This window comes from Cupressus sempervirens, chromosome 4 (assembly GCF_028749045.1).
Source record: "Cupressus sempervirens isolate cs-2001-9-10 chromosome 4, ASM2874904v1, whole genome shotgun sequence".
Lineage (NCBI taxonomy): Eukaryota > Viridiplantae > Streptophyta > Pinopsida > Cupressales > Cupressaceae > Cupressus > Cupressus sempervirens.
Genome location: NC_143121.1, coordinates 493355072 through 493374159, shown reverse-complemented (window position 1 = coordinate 493374159; position 19088 = coordinate 493355072). Strand labels below are relative to the sequence as shown.

The 19088-nt window shown below is 34.8% G+C and overlaps 1 protein-coding gene across 4 annotated transcripts in view; it reads left to right on the top strand.

The window, feature by feature from the left end:
- The window catches only part of LOC149562101 (SMR domain-containing protein At5g58720-like), a 263926-nt gene that overhangs the window by 212223 nt on the left and 32615 nt on the right, over positions 1-19088 (top strand). For all 4 annotated transcript variants that reach the window (XM_089825643.1, XM_089825641.1, XM_089825642.1 and 1 more), the window contains exons 8-9: positions 6783-6859; positions 6989-7045. In XM_089825643.1, the coding sequence (XP_089681769.1) occupies positions 6783-6859; positions 6989-7045 (134 nt within the window). The remainder of the gene's footprint in view (positions 1-6782; positions 6860-6988; positions 7046-19088) is intronic.

Sequence of the window (19088 nt, the reverse complement as noted above, 5' to 3'; positions counted from 1 at the left end):
AAATCCATTGTGTTTTTCTTAAATTCTTAGTTTAAAACGCTATGATGATTACACCTTATTGTGTAAGTTATTTTATTTCAATTTCCCTTGTTAAAGAGGGAATGTTAAGAATGTTAGCTATGTGAGAAATTGAAACTAAAAATTTGTGCCTATAGATCTATACTCTAATTCTGTATTACATGATTGATTCATGAATTGTATATATACATATAATATTATATATATAACTTATCATTATTATATATATATATATATATATATATATATATATATATATATATATATATATATATATATATATATATATATATATATATATACATAAAATTAAGTTGAGCAACTAAATCATGTAATATTAATTATATTGAATAGATTAATATTGGCAACAACATATATTATACCGTAAGTTGTTATCGATCCCTATTCCGACTGTCGTGACCTTTTCACAAGGGATCATTTTCCTTAGTTGAAACGACACTCTATTATCCCGTGCCCATATATATATATAACATGATCTGCTATGAGAAATCAATCATTAACCACAACAATCAGATTCTTCTATAGCAGATTACCATTTGAAATAAGATATTATCATTATTTTAGTATTTCCTTCTTAAATTTATTGACTCCTTCAAATATCAATAATCAGAGATTACAGTGTGAACAGTTCCACATAGAATATAAATTCTTCATAGTACTACATATATTGAAATTGAGATTTACACCAATCAGAAGATATAAACATATAAAATTTTACACATGATACTCAAAACCTCATTCAAATGTTGTAAGTGTTCTTCCCAAGTCCTACTAAGTATTATAATATTATCAACAAATACCAACATGTACTTGCGCAACTACTTATTAAAAATGTGGTTCGTACATTTTTGGAATGTAGTTGGTGTGGTGGTGAGTCCAAAAGGCATCACCAAAAACTTATTTTTTGAAGTAACTTCAAAAGGTTGTCTTATGCAAATCCTCCTCCATACTCAAATATGATAGTATCCTACAAGGATCAATCTTCAAAAAGTAAATTGCTCGATGCAACTCATCCAATAGCTCATCTATGTGCGGAATAGGATACCTATTTTTGATAGTCCTCTAATTTAGAACCCTGTAATCAGTGTGCATCTGTAGAGTCCCATCTTTGTTTTTAACCAAAACTACTGATGAAGCAAATGGGATCAAACTCGGTCTAATGTGACCCATGGCTAGTAACTCCCTGATGGTCCACTTGATCTCCTCCTTATAATGTCTAGGGTGGCAATAAGGTATACTGATGACAGGCTTCACACCCTCTTCCATTCTATCACATGCTCAAACTGACAATTAGGAGGGATGGCCAGGGGAATGTCTTCAAAACACCCTTGTGCTTATCTAGCACTGATCATAATATCAACACGATGTTGTCGTCACAAACCTAAAATGGATTTAGTGGAAACATAGCAATGTGCCACCTACTCCGTATCATCATGCCTCAATATGGACCCCATCCTATGAGTTGAAACAATCTTGGGACCTCTGTCAATCATGGCTCTAAGAATGACCTATTGATCCCCTATCATAAACTCAATCTATTTTTGGACATGATCAATATTGTAGCCACCAAGGGTTTGAAGCCATTCTAGGCCCAAAATAGCATATATCCCTTCTAACTCAATCATTGAAAAATCTACAACCAAAATATAACTCCCCAAGTGAATATCAAGTTGTGGAACCATCCTTGAGCAATTATGTAAATCCCCACTAGCAACCTTAATGTCGAATTTAGGAACTCTATTCACCTGCAAGTTGCAACTTCCTCTTTGTTGCTATGGAGGTAGTAATAAAATTATGTGTAGCTCTTGTATTCACTAAACAAATTGTTTGCTACCCTTTTACCCGTCCCTTCAAGCAGATAAGACTGCCTGTAGGTACTCCAAATAGGGTGGCAAATTTAGGAGGCTGATTTGAAACCTATCCCTCAACTGTCTCTACCCAGGGCTGCTCATGATTGCCTTCCTCATCTGTCATTTGATATGTTACGTTCATTTTCATCATCTGGAACCACCTCAATGTAATGAACTTTATCTTTTCGAAGACACACATGATTAGGGGTACAAGATTCTTTACATGTAAAACATAACTTTTTTTCTTCTTATTTCATTCTTGAGCTTATAATCCAAATTGGGTGAAGGGACCTTGTTTTGATTTGAAGTTTTCAAAATGGTCTATGATCCCTTGAAAGACTTTTTAGGGGTTGAACTATTTTTGATGAACATTCCAAATCAAGTGCAGTCTTAATTGCATCTTAAAGAGTATTTGGTTTCAACACCTTAACAAACCTTTTGAATCTTTCACTTGATCCTTCCACAAACAACATCACCTTCTTATTTTAGTTATTTTAGGAACCACGATGGATATCTACTAAATCTCATCAATGCAGGTGTCTAATTCTCCACTATGCTTAAACTGGGCAAATTCCTTATAATAGACTTTTATGTTCTTCTTGTGAAGCCGAGTGATCAGCTTGCTGCTAAACTCTTCATATGAATTAATCATGTCGTGATCCTGGGTAACAAGCTTGCGATGCCACTAATTATAAGTCGGCCTATCGAAGTGCATAATAGTGAGAGCTTAACTGCCTCAATTTGAGTAATGGGTTTTAATGTGAGGAATGCGTCTGTCTTATGCTAAGTCACAAGGTTCGAGTTCAAGTTCAACAACTATGAAGTTTAGATGAAGTTCAACAAGGCAAAAGAATTGAAAAAAAACCGACAATAAATTCGTCTTATATAATTTTCCAAAAAAATATAAATATATATGATAATGATTCCTAACAATGGGAGGGTTTGTAACTTTGTGGAAACGATAAGTATGATATGCTTTTACTTTTCTTTGCTAATAAATAGAATTAAAATAAACAATAATAATTGTTTTATTTATTCTTTACTAACAAAATAAAACTGTGAATAGTAAAGAATTAAAATAATAAAAAAGTAAATTAAAAATAAATTCATTAATAATCATAAATAAACATGCTGAATATTAATATTTTGCTCATAATAAATAAATAAATGTACATAAAATATACACAGATAAAACTATTTTCCTACAATAAATACATATTGATACAAATATTTTAGTATCGATAAAGAAATAATAAAGATATTTATTTAAATAATCTTTTAAAACATTAAAACCTAGTTAACAAAAAAACATTTTTTATTACAATCTTATTAAAGTTTGAAACCTAAGCAAATAAATAATAAGTGTTTTTGGTCATCACTCCATTAAGCAAATGCACAGGTCAGACGCAGAGGGACAGAACTAAGCAAGGGTGAATAGCATGAGGCTGGAGCCGAACACATCAACAAACGAGCTTCAAACACGACTCTTTAATGGCGCCATGATATTTTGACGTTCAACAATCATTTTGCCCTAGCTTCATATACAATTAGATGTATTTTCAGTAGGCTAAGGGCATTGGTTTTTTAGAGCTTTTTTGCCCAAAAATCCGAAAACAGCTTCGTACGAATTTTGTGATGAATTTAGACAAATTTTATTCATTTCTTATGGGTTCACTGAATTTCAAACCTGAAGCCGAAAATTCAGTAAACCCTATGACTAAGATCTTATGTATCCAGGCTCTAGTTGTGGTTTTCCTGCTGTCATCAAATATAGGTAAAGTAAATTTGTTCATGGCATGCTTCAAGTCCTTGTGTGGGACTCGAGGCCTTCTAACTTTTCTAGCTCTTTCCATCTCCCCTCGCTGCCCCATATACTGAACAAAGCTCAAATTTTCCTGTACATTATTAGGAAATCTTTCCCACTCAACGTGCAAGCCATAACGTCCTTGGGAATAACTATTAGTGCTCTTGTATTCCCCAATTCAACTTCCTCGTTATTCTCAATAAATTTTGGCATTAATGGTGTATCAATGGTAGGTGTAGGTGCTCTAATACCTCGTCAAGACCCAACTGCAATTCCACCTTCAATCTAATGGCTTTGAGGTCTTCTTGGTACTATGTTTAACTGATGTATCACTTTAGTGAGCTGTTGTAAAACATCAACAATGTGGTTTGGCCTTCCCTGATGGCTATCAATGTTTCTCTGCCCTCTCTGTCTACTTCCTTTGCCTGAATTGCACCCATTCCAGTATTAGATTGAACCCCCACAAATTTTGAAACTGTCTCCTTTGGGCATTACGGGTGGTCTCCAAATTATCTACGGTTCCCTGTTATGTTGATCCATTCAAAAGAACTATCCACTAGGCAGCAGCTTCACTACTTTGATACCATTGTAGTTTCCCTGGTTGGATTTGACCAAGCTTGTCTAGATATTCTCTACTATATTCTAAATAAGCGCTCAATGTGTCGAAAGGTTTTTAGATCACATGCACTCTTATTAAATTTGTCAGTAGTATCTATTTGGAAAGCTTGTAGAATACACCTTTTAATAACCAATACCAACATAAATTGCAATATTTCCAATATATTGTTCCAAATTAGTAACAGTAATGTCGATCATCACATAATGCATTTTTCAATGTGTTTAGTAAGCATACAACTCCAACGGTGTATGCTTACACCATAAACCAGTAAATAAGGGAAGAATAAATTTGTAGCACTTGATCAAGTTAATTGAAATAAAGGAGAATGATGCCTTCATGCACGTGCCCGGTAGTAGCTTTCTCAAACTCTGCAGAAATACTACGCCAAATTTAGTGATCTCCTCCCATGTCCTCAATCATCTATTATAGGCTGTATGGATGCTATATTACCTATCAGAATAACAATACCATTGTCATATCCAAATCACCCAAACCGTCAACCTGATAACAACCAATACACGGTAATAACAGTCGTTCAATGACTTCATTCAATGGTGGAGGATCCTGTCTAACCAGTGATTATGTCATTCCAGCACACTAAGTATGGTATCCTTCCTCTTGCACACAAAGCTCGACATCCATATTCGATCTCTCATTCATCCACTGAATTGAATAGTTAAATACAATGGTGAATTCTGAGTTAGACTCACACCCATGGAGTAGGGGCTATGTCCAACTTTCCTTCTTGAAGGGGCTACGTCCTTATGAAGATATCCCAGTTGCATTAGTGGTATTCAAAACCTTCAACAAATTTCCAACATTCATTTCATACTCCCCTCCTTCCTTTCCCTCACACAAATATGCAAGACCAACAAAAGATTCCTAGGCATTACCTCGAACTCAACATGCATAGCATGGAATGGGCTTTACTCTAAGTCACAAGGTTCGAGTTCGAGTTCGAGTTCGCCAACTATAAAATTCGGATGAAGTTCGACAAGGTGGAAAATTCGAAAAAAATTCAACATTAAATTCGCCCTATATAAATTTAATATTTTAAAAATATAAATAATATATTTATAAAATATCTAAATAGTTTAACATTTATAAAATATAAACCATAATAACACTTTATATAAATAAACACATAATTTATAAATACTATAATCATTAATAACATAAAAAGTAGGAGATAAATTACACGGTTAATTAATCATGATAGCAATATCACAACATAAAAAGTTTTAAAAACTAATTAAAAATTATATTTTTTAATTTAATATCAAAACTAAATGTACCAAAATGTTACATCTAATATCAAATATTTATATTGAAAAGAAATAATAAATATTAATAATAAAACTAATCAAAATGTAAATGCTAAGTTTTAATAAACATCCTTTAAAACTTCAACACTACATACAACATACGAAAATTTCTGAAGAAAAAACTTTAAAAAGAACCATCGAGACCAAAATGGAAGAGTCCAATGCTGGATGCACGAAGATTTAAATGCCGTATAGGATGGGCATACAAATAGAAGACTGCTAATTCTTTGCGGAAGGATAATTTTTGCAGATGCTGGTAGTAAAGAAAATCGACTGGCTGGTGGGAAGCATTGGGATCTCCGTGTCTAGTTTTTGCGGCTGAATAAGCTCTCTTTCCAAGCTTGTTTATATTTCCAGATTTGCGCTCTATTGAAACCAGTGGATCAAAACCCTAAACGGAAAATGCTTTAAAATTACTTAACAAAAAACCTGGCCGACCGCTCCGCGAATTTGACACAAATTTTTTCGAATGTTCCAGCTTTTTAAAATGTTCGCCGAATTTCGAACTCCAAGCTAGAAATCCGGCGAAACTTGTGACACAGGCTTTACTGATGGGCATGTGAAAAAATCTGTGTGTTACCAACTGTGGGCATTGTTGTCTGCAAACGCCACATAGACCAAGGGACGGACCAGAATCCATGCCATTAACCAAGGTGTCAAGCATGAAGGGAGACATGTGACAAGTCATAATTTTTACTTACTAGTATGTAGTCTGCTTGAAGAGAGTGAGGAATAATCCTTTATGTCCAGCCCCATGGCATTCCTAAGTTGTCAAACTTTTTCCTATCAGAATGCGAGAATAGGCTAATGGATGTTTTGCATATTAAGTCTGGGTGAGCGACATGACAGTTTGAAAGTCTCAACTTGACATGAATCTTCACTTGGTAGCCCCATTGTGTTGCTTATGGTAATTATGAGTGCAATATTGGGGCTTGCTACAGAACATAGGGTCCCTAAAGTAGTGAAGCTTATCGAGACATGTTCTCCAGCAAGTTGATTTTGTTCAGTGAGTTCTTCACTAGTGATATTGTGCACTGTAAAGTATGTAGGGAACCAATAAAAAACATTGATATGGTGGTGTTGTTTGTTTTGCAAAAAGTATTACAATGTAAAGAATGCTATTAATATTCTTCTTGGGATTTCAGGTGAAGAAGATGGGTATGAGCTTTTTCATAGGGCTGCAAGTCAACATTGGGCAGCAATGAGGTCTTATTTTCAAGAGGTTAGTAGATCATTCACAAAAACATGCATTCACACAAAGTTGACAAATTTGTATTTCAGATTTCTGCTTGCTTCAATCCTGATGTTTTCATTATTAATTAGATTTTGAGATGTATTTCCAAAATTACAGGCAGCAGCAGCATACTCAAAGGGGGAACGTGCTCGTGCAGGATATCTTTCAGCAGAGGTATATAGTTTTCGTATAATTTTTTTTGCAGGGGACATATTTTGAAAGGTTTAAGAAGAACCGGTAACATCTTTCCAGTATAATCTCGTAATAGTCATGGCAGATGATTTAGTTTCTCATGATAATGTAAAGTATAGATGAATCAGTAAATGTGAACATTTTTATGCTTAACATACGTTTGTTAAAATCACCAAAAATGACTAAATGAAAATATACAGAACAAGTGGCTTTTCCTTATTTTATATTTTGCAGAGGTTTACATGATTATTTTCCAGTAATGTGGAGGAATGCATGAAATCACTTCTCTTACTGGAGAATGCAGGTGGTTGTATGTGTAAAGAGTTTCTATTGTCTTTGCTAGTTTGGGTTCACTGGTTTGGTTCATGGATCTTGTAAAATATTGTTCGGATCGGATTTAACCATACAAAAATGTATTAAAATATGACTATATAGTAACCTTAAATAACCTTATTCACATATTCCTTGACACATCTAATAGAATCCCCAAACATAGCTGCTGAAATTGGATCCTTTTTTTCTTTTGTCGTTTACATCAAAAGCACCTCCAAGCTATCATGCACATCCTTAATGTTAATTGCTGTAGTCAATTTTGTGCTAAAGTTTTCTAGAATAGATGTAATGAATCAAGTGTACTATTGTCCTTAGTACCATCAATTTCCATAATAGATTTAACTGCCTTTAACATGTATAGGTTGGGGAAATTAAATATCCTTTTTTGCTTTCAATCAGACTCTTCCTTTGTGGAGACAAGCACCAAGCAAGAGAAAACCTCTCCCATCCATGGAAAAATGCCCTTGAAGCTAGCCACACACACCATTATGGCAAGGCCAAAGAATTTCTAAACAGCAACCAACACACCTGGCAAACAGGAAAATAAATTATGTTGATGTCCATAGATGACCAACCTAAGTCAATAGGACTCGAGTATAATAGTTTACAATAGAAAGATCTAGGACTAGAGAGAATTTTAGAGAGGCCTACCAAGGGGAAGAACTGAAAACCAAAAACAAGAGAATATAAAATACAATACATCTATGAATCACCAACAGGTGTGGTCAACAAAATTACAAATAGAAAATAATACAAACATTTTATCAATTATTGATTAATACTTAATTATATCAACTTAAACAAAATAACCTTTATTTAATTTGCATGTTCATACTCATACTGATATTTTAGATTACAGTAAAAACAGGTTTTGAGGGGACCCGGAAACCCTTTCACATCCTCAAAAAGGAAAAAGCAAGACAGCCATCAGGAAAAGAGTCCTTAAACCTACTAGAAGCAGCACCAAAATCAGGTTTTACAGGGACCTGAAACCACTTACATAGTCCAAATAAAGTACCCAGGTTTTACAAGGACTTGGAACCTCCAATACAGTTTTAAACTAGAAACCAAAAAACAGGACCAAACACAGGAACTAGATATAACAACCAACAAAAAGGACTTGAATAGGAACCCAACCAGAAAAGAAGACCCAAAGAAACTATTGCAGTTTCGTGATCATCTTAACTACCTCCTTACCAATCATAGCCGTTGCCTGGATGGAGTTAGCGGCTGAAGAAGCAACAGCAATCAAGGCTTTCTTCTTTGAACTCTGTCTTGTCCTCTTGCTAGGACCCTCCAAAGATACGGTTCCTTTTGCTGTTTTGCCCAGGCTCGCCGCAACAGCACAGATGCTTGAAGTAACCTGCTCCTTTTTTGTTCTACTTTCCTTGATAAGCATTCTAAGATTTTGCTCATAATCCTTAAGTTTTTTTGGGATGTCTCCCATTTGCACCTCCAAGTGTTTGATAATAGCCCGGTCAGCCTCCTGGTTATGTTGCAAAGTTTCCACTTTCTCCTTCAACCCCATTATTTCATTATAAATCCAAGAATCGACTTGGAGGAAAGAATCAAGTTTAAGTTTGGCAGAATGTAGGAAGGAAAGCTTGGTTTCCCTCTCTCGGGAGTCACCCGCGTCTTTAGCAATGGCATGTGGCGGGGACACAACTTTATCAATTTGTTCCTCCCCATCCAACGACGACTCCTCTCCAATCTCCACAGGGTCATGTTGACTAGGGACCTCCTTATCTTGTCCCTCAGTCTCCTTTGCAGGAGTGGAAGCCTTCCCCATGTTTTCCTCCTCACTCATAATGGTTGGATCATCAATTAAATTATCCTTATCTTTATCACCTCCCTCGGACATAGTCTGAGTACCCTCATTATCAGACTTGCTCTGTTCCGAGTTATCCTCAGTTGTTTCTTCCTTTTTCCCTTTCTCATTTTTGCCTTTTGTTCCCGGATAACCTTCCAGGTTAGTTATAAACTCCCCAACATCCATCCCTTCCTCTTCCTCAGGGACATCCTTATCTGAGCCTTCAATACTCTCCGCCTCAGTATCCTCTTCAACAATTTGTCTTCGAGAGCTAGAGGGTTTCAATTTTGTCTTATCTTTCTCTTTAACATTCTCATCAATTTTACATTTTATGGACTGAGAACCCTTATGAGGGAGACGAAGCAATGGATTTATTTTTACAAAAACCCTCTATGAGCAATTGAAAGATCCCTGATGGATCTCTGCTGCAAATCTGCTGTAAATTTATTTTATTTTTGTTTTTTCCTGTTTATTAATGTTTTCTTGTAGAACTAGACGGAAATGTAGAAGAGTGAGTTTGTTTTTGTATTTTTGATGATTATTCCACATAGAAATGAGAAGTAACAAATGGCAAGAAAAGAGTCTGAAAATAAATAACAATATGCAGTAAAGTCAGAGTTGATACAAATCGTACCAGGCAGATCTCTAAATTAAAGAGCCAAATAAAAGATCTTAGTACATTTCCTCTAACAATGATGCCACAACTGGCTGATGAAAACGGGCTGATAAGATGCAAGATTCTGTTGTTGAGTAACCGATTTTTCTATGTATCCAAGTGCTGCAAATGACAGAGTACGGCTGCAAGTACGGCTGCAAGAAATGGCAGTGTACGGCTGCTAGAATTCACCTTCCATACGCCAAAGAACATGCCCAACAAAAAAAACTGTAGGCCCAAGCTGAAGTGGCGTCTACCTTCCTCCTGAATACTGTTGAAACTACTGACAAACCAATAGCCAATGCTGCTGAGGGTTACGTCCCAGCCAACAATTACCTTGGGGTTTGCGTCCCAGAAGCAAATCGCTCAAGCAGAGCAAATCTGAAAAGAAGTGTTTGAAAAATATGCATAATCAGGAGAAATGGCGCCCATCTCCTTATAACCCCTTGCAAAGCAATTAGAACCCTAAAGTGACCCCCAATTGGCGTTGGCTATAAAAATGAATTAAATCTTATTTTAAAGTGACCATGTCACTAGAAAATGACCGTTTCCACCATAGTAATAAATCCGCTCACCGAATTGCCCTGAGACCAAAGAGGAAGATTTAGAGAATTTCAAGACCTTTCCAATGAGCTATCATAACATGGGATACGCATCCAGATGAGGCCAAAATTCCCTTATTGCTCCAAAAATGGCTATTAACTTAGCCTTATTTAAATATTAAACGCTAACTTAGGAAATATAAAAAATATAACCCAAATAGCCATAAACTGCCCAACTGACATCACAAACCATAAAATCATCCTGTCACCTGTCTGTGACTGAAGTCGGAAATCAAGGATCCACTGGCAGTCTCATCCCTAAAATCTAGGGATGCTCCTAAAATTTAGGAAACAAGCCCTATCCCTCTGAAACTGAACCCAAAGGGTCATCTCATGGAAACCCAGCCCTGGGCATGATCATACCTCCTAAAAAGTAGGAATGAACCCCATAAATGTAGGAACTGCCTCCTAAAAACAAGGAACGCCACCCAACTAATCAATACCCACCAGAAAACCAAATCCCCAACACTGAATAACCATAATGGGTCTCTATCCAACCCTGTCAGCCTACAAGACCCCATAATAAGCTGACTCACATGTCTTTGTAAGATTGAGCTAGAGTGGGGACATGACAGCAATATCAGACCTTCATGTAAGATGGGTTGTGATTCTTTCTTTCTATGGGCATACAAGCTTTGAAGCAAAGAGAAATGCAAATAGAAGGGGAAGGAAATTCTGTTAAGAAAGACAAAGTGGAATTTGTGCACTCTTTTATTCCTACCATCAAGGATAAAGTACTCACGGATATAGCCAAGCACATCGCGCCAAATATCTTTAATCTAAATATTTATACTCATACCGATGTTAAGGACACTGATAATGGAATTTTTAGCACTAAAATCTGTTATCTTTCTACGATCTCTACAAATGTAATTATATTGCCATATTTATAGATATGTTCCCAATGCAGATTTGGATCTCATACAAGTAAGAAGACGAGACATGTCTCCAAGGTTTAAACATCATTAGTTATTATATTAATAATATAAATGACCATATGTATAATATATGCATTATTATTATTATATATATATATAAAAGAATATTTATCTAATGATGATTTAGCATCAATAATGAAACGCATGATCATACCAGTCTAACTATATCTACAAACTTAATGCTCCCTCTTAGTTAGGAAGGATTGATATAGAACATATCATGTTCTTGAGTATATAAAGAGATATCATCTCAATATGATATTCTTAGAATGACATATTTAAGGATATCAACATAAATCTATAACATATATTACATATGGAATTGGCTTCGATTCACAATGAAGCTAAATTTCTCAACACTTCTTTTTTAGCAAAGAGGGGATTAAAGAAAATTCTATAACTTTAATATAAGTTTTAAACACCACCTTAAGTGTGGTTTGTAATAAATTTATGTTATGGTGTCCGACAAGATCCGGCCCGAAGAACCATAACAATTTAATTTCATGGTGTCCGGCAAAATCTGGCCCAAAGAACCATGATGAGTAGTTATCAAGTTGTCTAGCAAAATCCGGCCTGAAGAACAGTGATAACACTCGCTCCAACACATTTTGGTGTTAGGAGATAGGTCTACTATTAATAAGATCGTCACCTTACAATAGTTAACTTTTATTCGTTATCATAACTTTCAGCACACTGGGACAACGACTTAATGTAGTTTGTTATGATAATAGTTCCAGCTATTGATAAGATCGTCACCTTCCATGACATAATCACAACAACATCATGTAGTCACTCACATGATAACCACCATGAACCAAGTTAGAGGGTGGACCCACCATAGCTGCTACTAGAGGATGGAACAAAGGGTTTTAACCTCATACTTCTCTCTCATAGAGGAGAACACATTACAAAGAATTTGTTTTAGAACTTCTCCTCATAGAGAAGATATCATCCACAAAGGATTGCATCTCAAGATTTCTCCCTCTGAACATCGATTCTGAGAAATTAGGTCCTTTAGTTACTTCCTCAAAAACTCTCTTCACGCAAGGATGCCTGCCGAACTCACTCTATAAATCTGAACTCACTCTAAATCTGATATCAATTTTTTGATTTCCAGGTGATAAGTCATCACTTCCTCATGATATATGTAGGAGTAGGCCCGTCAACATCATGCAGTCACCCACATGTATTTCTAGACTACCTTTCAGTATTAATCTTCTAAGCTCCTGCATTGCCTTAGGAAAAGTGTCATTCTCCCTCTTAATGTAGAAGAATCTCATAATCTTAATCATCAAAGATGTTTGCTTCAAGTGCCTCACTTTGTCCAGTCTGATCACAACTTCTTTGAAGCTATGTAATGACCCTACTCAAATCTGACCTTAAAATGTTGTTTGAAGGCTTGAAGAATTTTGTCGAACACTTTGCATACAAGGGGTCATATGACTGATATAACTTTTCAGTTTGATAAAATGACTCTTTACTTCAATTTGCATCAATAAGAATGCTTGCAAGAAGACTCTCGATTGTCTAAACAATGACCTAACATGAATGTGCAACTAATTTTGGCAATATTCAATACATATATATGATCTAAGCATGAGAAATGAACACCTACAGCCAACTAGCATTTTTACAAAGAGTTGGTATGCAAACTAACTAGCTGATAATAAATGATATTGAATTGCTCAAATGACACCAGCAACTATTATCTCCTTAATTGCAATGATACCAATAATGCCAAATGGCAAACAAAGACAAGTACAATGTAAAATAGTAAAGTGCTGAAGCTATATTTTGTACTCAGCTGAAAACATACATTTCTTCGAAAATATGCCAAATGCCAAATGAGAAGTGAAGAACTTGATTGTAGATGGCTGTAATAATTTTTATCAATGTTGAAGATGCCAACACCCAAGCCAAAGTCACACCAAATCTGAAAATGTACTTTCTTGCAAATTTTCAAAAATGTCTTGGAGTTTTGAAAAATTCCTTAAAAATAAATCATGGCATTTTGGAACTCCAAAATGCACTTATCTTTATCTCCTCGACGATAGAAATCCGATGCAAAAATACCCAGAATGATATGCTGAGTAATGAGGAAGATATGAACAAAAATGTGATTCCAAAGCCCTATCCTGATATTTTGAAAATTGGATCAGACTTGTAGCAAAAACGAACCAGCAACTATAAATCTTTCCTCCACCACAATTAAGCCTCCTAAAGATGTCTTGCAATCAATCCATGACTGAAAATGAATAGTCCTCAGAAAGTGCCCTCCTTCTATAATTTCGAGTCTGCTAAAAGAAGCCTCCTAAAATTTTAGATCTGCTAAAAATGGCTTCCTATAATTTCGGACCTGCTAAAAACGGCCTCCTATAATTTCGGCCCTGCTAAAAATGCCTCCTGAAATGCTGAAATGTTGAAAATGGCTTTAGGCCCAATGATGCCCTAACTGAAGTGACTGTAGTATCACCTCCAAATGTGCAACCCTTCAAAGGATATTTCAACTCCTCAATTTTGCAAAATCAAAGGGAGACTCCATTTGCAAAGACCTAGTGACTATCTGAAAACACTTGGCTCCATAATAGACTATGTGATTGAATCACAATCTGATGTCAAGGGAGAAAATACAAATTGGATGATCAAATGCAAGACCCATAGGGTCTATTTATTCACTTTTCAGTAGCTTCCTCTAGAAGTCACTTAAACATTTTAGAAGCATCCAAATATTCTTATGCAATAAAGTGCACTTTTATAAAATATTACTTTATAATAAAAAGTGCATCTCAACATCAAATTATAAAACTGGGCCCAAATAAAGTAACTTTATAACAAATGTAGGCCCAAATCACTAATCAATTGTAAGGACAAAAATACTGCCAAATATTCACTGGTCGACTCTCTCCACATTACCACCAGTCTACGAGAGCCTGTGATAGACTAATTTGGCACGCTAAACAATGTCAGCCAAAATGAGGACATGACAAGCTACTATCATAAGCTATCTAATGTACCATTCTTCTTTCCTGCAAGATCAACTTCAGATACAAAGGAAAAGATCAAGGAAAATAACTCATATTGTACATATAACAAATGCAAATGACAAGGAGACTATAATGAGTAGATAAATGTAATGCTGGTGGACAAATTTCTTTACTTTTGTGCATGTGGACTTCGAAGTTTAGCATTTAATGATCATAGTGTGATCACTAATATACTTCTGTAATGTTAGTGATACAAATCTGCTTGATATATTTCCATCTACTGATGATTGTATCTCTCTATTCGCTTATAAGTTCCTTATAACCTTCACCCTCACTTTTGATTTAATTCACTCTTGTATAGTTCTCTACATCACTTAGATTTTATATAAAAGTTTATTAAGCTCCAGATGTACTTATTGATTATTATTATAACCATAATCTTTCTTACATTCACCCTTTGTGAAATTGATATGCATTAAGTGGGTGTAAGATTAATCATCGCTATTATAATCCTTAAGTCTTATTTGCTAGATAGAATTACTCATTCCATTCAGTGTTCTCAAACTTTCAGTCTTCCAATCGCTCATTTCATATTGATCTTCATCTCTTGGCTGATATGTTGGTGGACTTGCAAGAGTGGCCTAAGTATTCATAATACTGCTCAGCTGAGTGGGATTACTACCTCTATGTCAAGATCACTAACCATAGATTATAAAGGCTGTCCGCTGAATTTGTTTATTGTTTTATCGAAGAGGCTTTAATGCTGACTGCCTAGTGGATGAATTTCCTGAGTTGTGCTGACTGTTTATATCCCCTAAATTCTATTTGGTACTATAATTGCATTGGTCTGTTTCCCGCTTTCTTCATAATATCGTCCGCTTGTCTTTGGCATGGTATTATATTTCTTTCATTTCTTTCATACTATTTGATGATTATATAGAAATCATCAATTGTGGTTCTATTTTATTGTGTTTGTTCATGCATAAATTGTACATGTCATATTACGATCATTTACAACTTGAATGCTCATGACCAATGTGACTGGAAACTGTCTGCGACTTCCCACTGGATCTACGACAATGTTTTTGTGATCACCGAGTTTATATCTCTTGGATTGTCCCATTTGATAAGTTTATATATGTATCATCACAGATCTGTATTCCTATTCTATATTTATCTGCCATTGCGCTCTCTCTCCTGACCAAGATGTGTAAAGTTTGAAAGTCTTCTCCCAAGTATGATGACATGTTTAGGATTGACTATGTATATTGAAAGCGTAAATATGATCAATTCTCTCATTACCGGTTTAATCCATGTCCATGCTCGTCCACTATCATTGGTTAAGTCTAGTCTTATATTTTCCTTTCTGCTATCAAATCACATACTATGATTGATAGCCGTTGTCACTTTTATTTATTTTTTATGTTAAATCTATATCTTTCATCACAAACACAAAATCTTTCTATCATGTATTTGATTGTTTGATTACATTCACAGTCTAGCTCTGATACCATGTTATCTTTCTAGGATCTCTGCAAATGTAATTATATTGCCATAGTTATAGATATGTTCCAAATGCAGATTTGGATCTCATATAAGTATGAGAAGAGGAGACATATCTCTTGAAGAGATATGTCTCCAAGGTTTAAACATCATTAGTTAGTATATTAATAATATATATATATATATATATATAATGCGTGTGTGTGTAAAAGAATATTTATCTAATGATGATTTACCTTCAATAATGAAACTCATGATCATATCAATTTAACTGTAACTAGATATGTCTCCAAGGTTTAAACATCATTAGTTAGTATATTAATATATATATATAATGCGTGTGTGTGTAAAAGAATATTTATCTAATGATGATTTACCGTCAATAATGAAACTCATGATCATATCAATTTAACTGTAACTACAAACTTAACAAAATCAACATCCAAATTTTATTGCATAGCAGGAGTTGTGATAATTGAATATATCAACCAAATAAAATATAATAGATTAAACTTAGAAATATAAACATATTTAAATGGTAAATTTGAAATTCGCGAGACAATTTTTTTTAACTTAGAAATATACCAAGGAATTCTAGGAATGACTCAAGTTTTTTACCTCTCACCATAGGAAAATGGTAATAAATAGATCTGCGGATCCCTACATTTTTGCTTAAACCCAGTACACAATCCTTTGCAATATGTTCAGTAGCATAGCATACCTTTAACTTAAAAGTGATTCCTCATCGGTCCATTGAATGATTCCAAATTTCGCTGCAAACCTTCATATTGATCTTTGTTGATATGTACCTGAAGAATATCAATTGAGGAGAACTAGAAAGATTGTAGAGTCTCTGTAAGTGTCAGAATTTTTGCCTAAATTGGCAGAGTTATTAGTGTCATCATCAGTCACAGTGGAATGACTAATAAAAGATTAGAGTTCTTTGAGGAGTGCCCAAGGCAAAGGGGGCTGAGCTGCTGGATTCTAAGAGGAACAGAGGTATTCTCTTTAGAATCAAGCCTAACACTTGAGGTCAAAGTAATTTGATAGTAGTAAAGAAACTCGTGATATGTGTGTAATGTCCCTAGGTAAGGACCTTGCTCAATTTGTTTTAAAACTCTCAATTAGAGTTTGAATTTGTAATATATACTACGAATTTATTTTAAGTTTGCCTTGCTTCTTCCAATATATATTGTAATGAATTGATCATCATCATTTTGATTCTCTCAAATGTATATATAATACTGTTGGCTTGGAAAAGAGTGAGGAAATCAATCAATGAGATCGCCAAATATGTTTATGATGATAAGACTACATTTTTAATGGATCTTAAAATTTTGTTCTCAAACAAGAATTCTTATGTTCGCCTGTATGTGAATGAGGTTCGTCTCATATATCTATGAAGCAATCCTTTCTTGACGTAAAAATATGGAGTAGATGGTGAATGTATAATGGTGTTTGATGATGGATATAGTTTCCTTTCAGATTGATTTCTTTTCCATATATATATATATATATATATATTAGAACCTCATTTGATTTCCCTTCGTCAATGTCATTGGCCATATTGTTTTCGTGCCTCATTATAGATAATTGATTACTATGATCATACCTGTTGTGTTTCTTTATCGGTTGATGATAATCTGTTGACAATAACTGTCAAACTATTGACCAGCATTTCTTCGTGGGGTGACAGAATAATATAGTGGCATCTCTTCAAGCTATATTTTATGCTCAATGCTAGCTTCATATATCTCTTGAGCCAACTTTTTATTAATAGCTGCCCATATACATACATACATACACACATATTGCAACATCAATCATTATTGTTGCCTTTGATTGCTATCATCGTTATACTTATTCTTGTCGGCTCATAAACTTGGATAAAGCATGATGACCCCTAATCATGTATTCATGGAAAGTACAGTCTACATATAAATTTATTCTCCTCCCCGTAAGCATGCGATACTATGTTTTTTGATTAGTGCTAGATTACCATAGTTTTTTCTTGGTCAATAGTTGTCATAGCTGGTGTTTTCTTGGTCGAATATTTATACTCAACATCAAGGCAAACATCACAACAAAATGGAAGGAAGAATAGAGATGGAAGAGCAGAAATGGCAAGGAGATATCTGTAGATAAATAAAGATTTTATTTGAACAAAAATAAGAATATCAGGAGGCTATCACATGGCATAGGCAATACAACCCAGTCAACAACAAACACACAACACAAAAAGTGAAAAAGAACAGCGAATATATTTTCGGCATCGTCGAGGGAAGGAGAATAAGGTATTAAGGTCGCAAACTAAAGACATATCAGAGAGTACACATAACCCTTGAAGCGACAGCTATATATACTTATCATTGGCAGTTTATTGATGATCTACTGTAAGAAGATTGGGGAATACAACAGATCTGCTCAACGCACAAGAGATTTAGCATGGAAGGAGAATTCCATTTGCCAGTGTTCATTCAGTTAGAAAGTATACGAAGATAGAATATGACATTCCTTCTGTAATCTGCAGACTCACGAATAGGACTATTCAGATGCGAAGGAGAAGCCATGGTATGCATAGATCCAGTTAACTCATCGTGGCGGTAATGGATTTTGAAATGGAAATAACAGAGACAAAAAATGATGGCCTGCTGCCATAGCCGACCACACCAACCTCGATCGAAATCACACATACCAAACCTAAAAGAAAGACATATATTGAACAAGGAGAAGATTTAAACTCTTGCAACAGAGATGTACATTAGTTATTTAGAACGAAGATCGTTACAAACATATGTATATGTATATTATTGCTCAAGAATAATTACTCCACCTTTCTTTGGAAATCAAATAATTGAATAAGAGTAATATTACAAAAAGATTATTGAGCTGAGGAGTGAAGTTGTAAATCCTTAAGGTCATACACAAGGGACATTACATCTTTTTGTCAATTACACTCTCTTTCTCCTTGAGTTTTTTCGGGTCTTCAAGAACAGATTGAGCTTCATATGAATGTTTTGTTTGCCTGTAGATGATTTCAAAGGACTGTGGAACCACTTATCATTATCGTCTCATGCCAATGAACTGTTATGGAATATATCGCACCATCTGTATATCCAAGTGATAGATACAAGTTCACCTTTTATATTTTAACGGGCCTTCTCAAAAATTTCAGGCTGAATATATTATACAATGCCTGT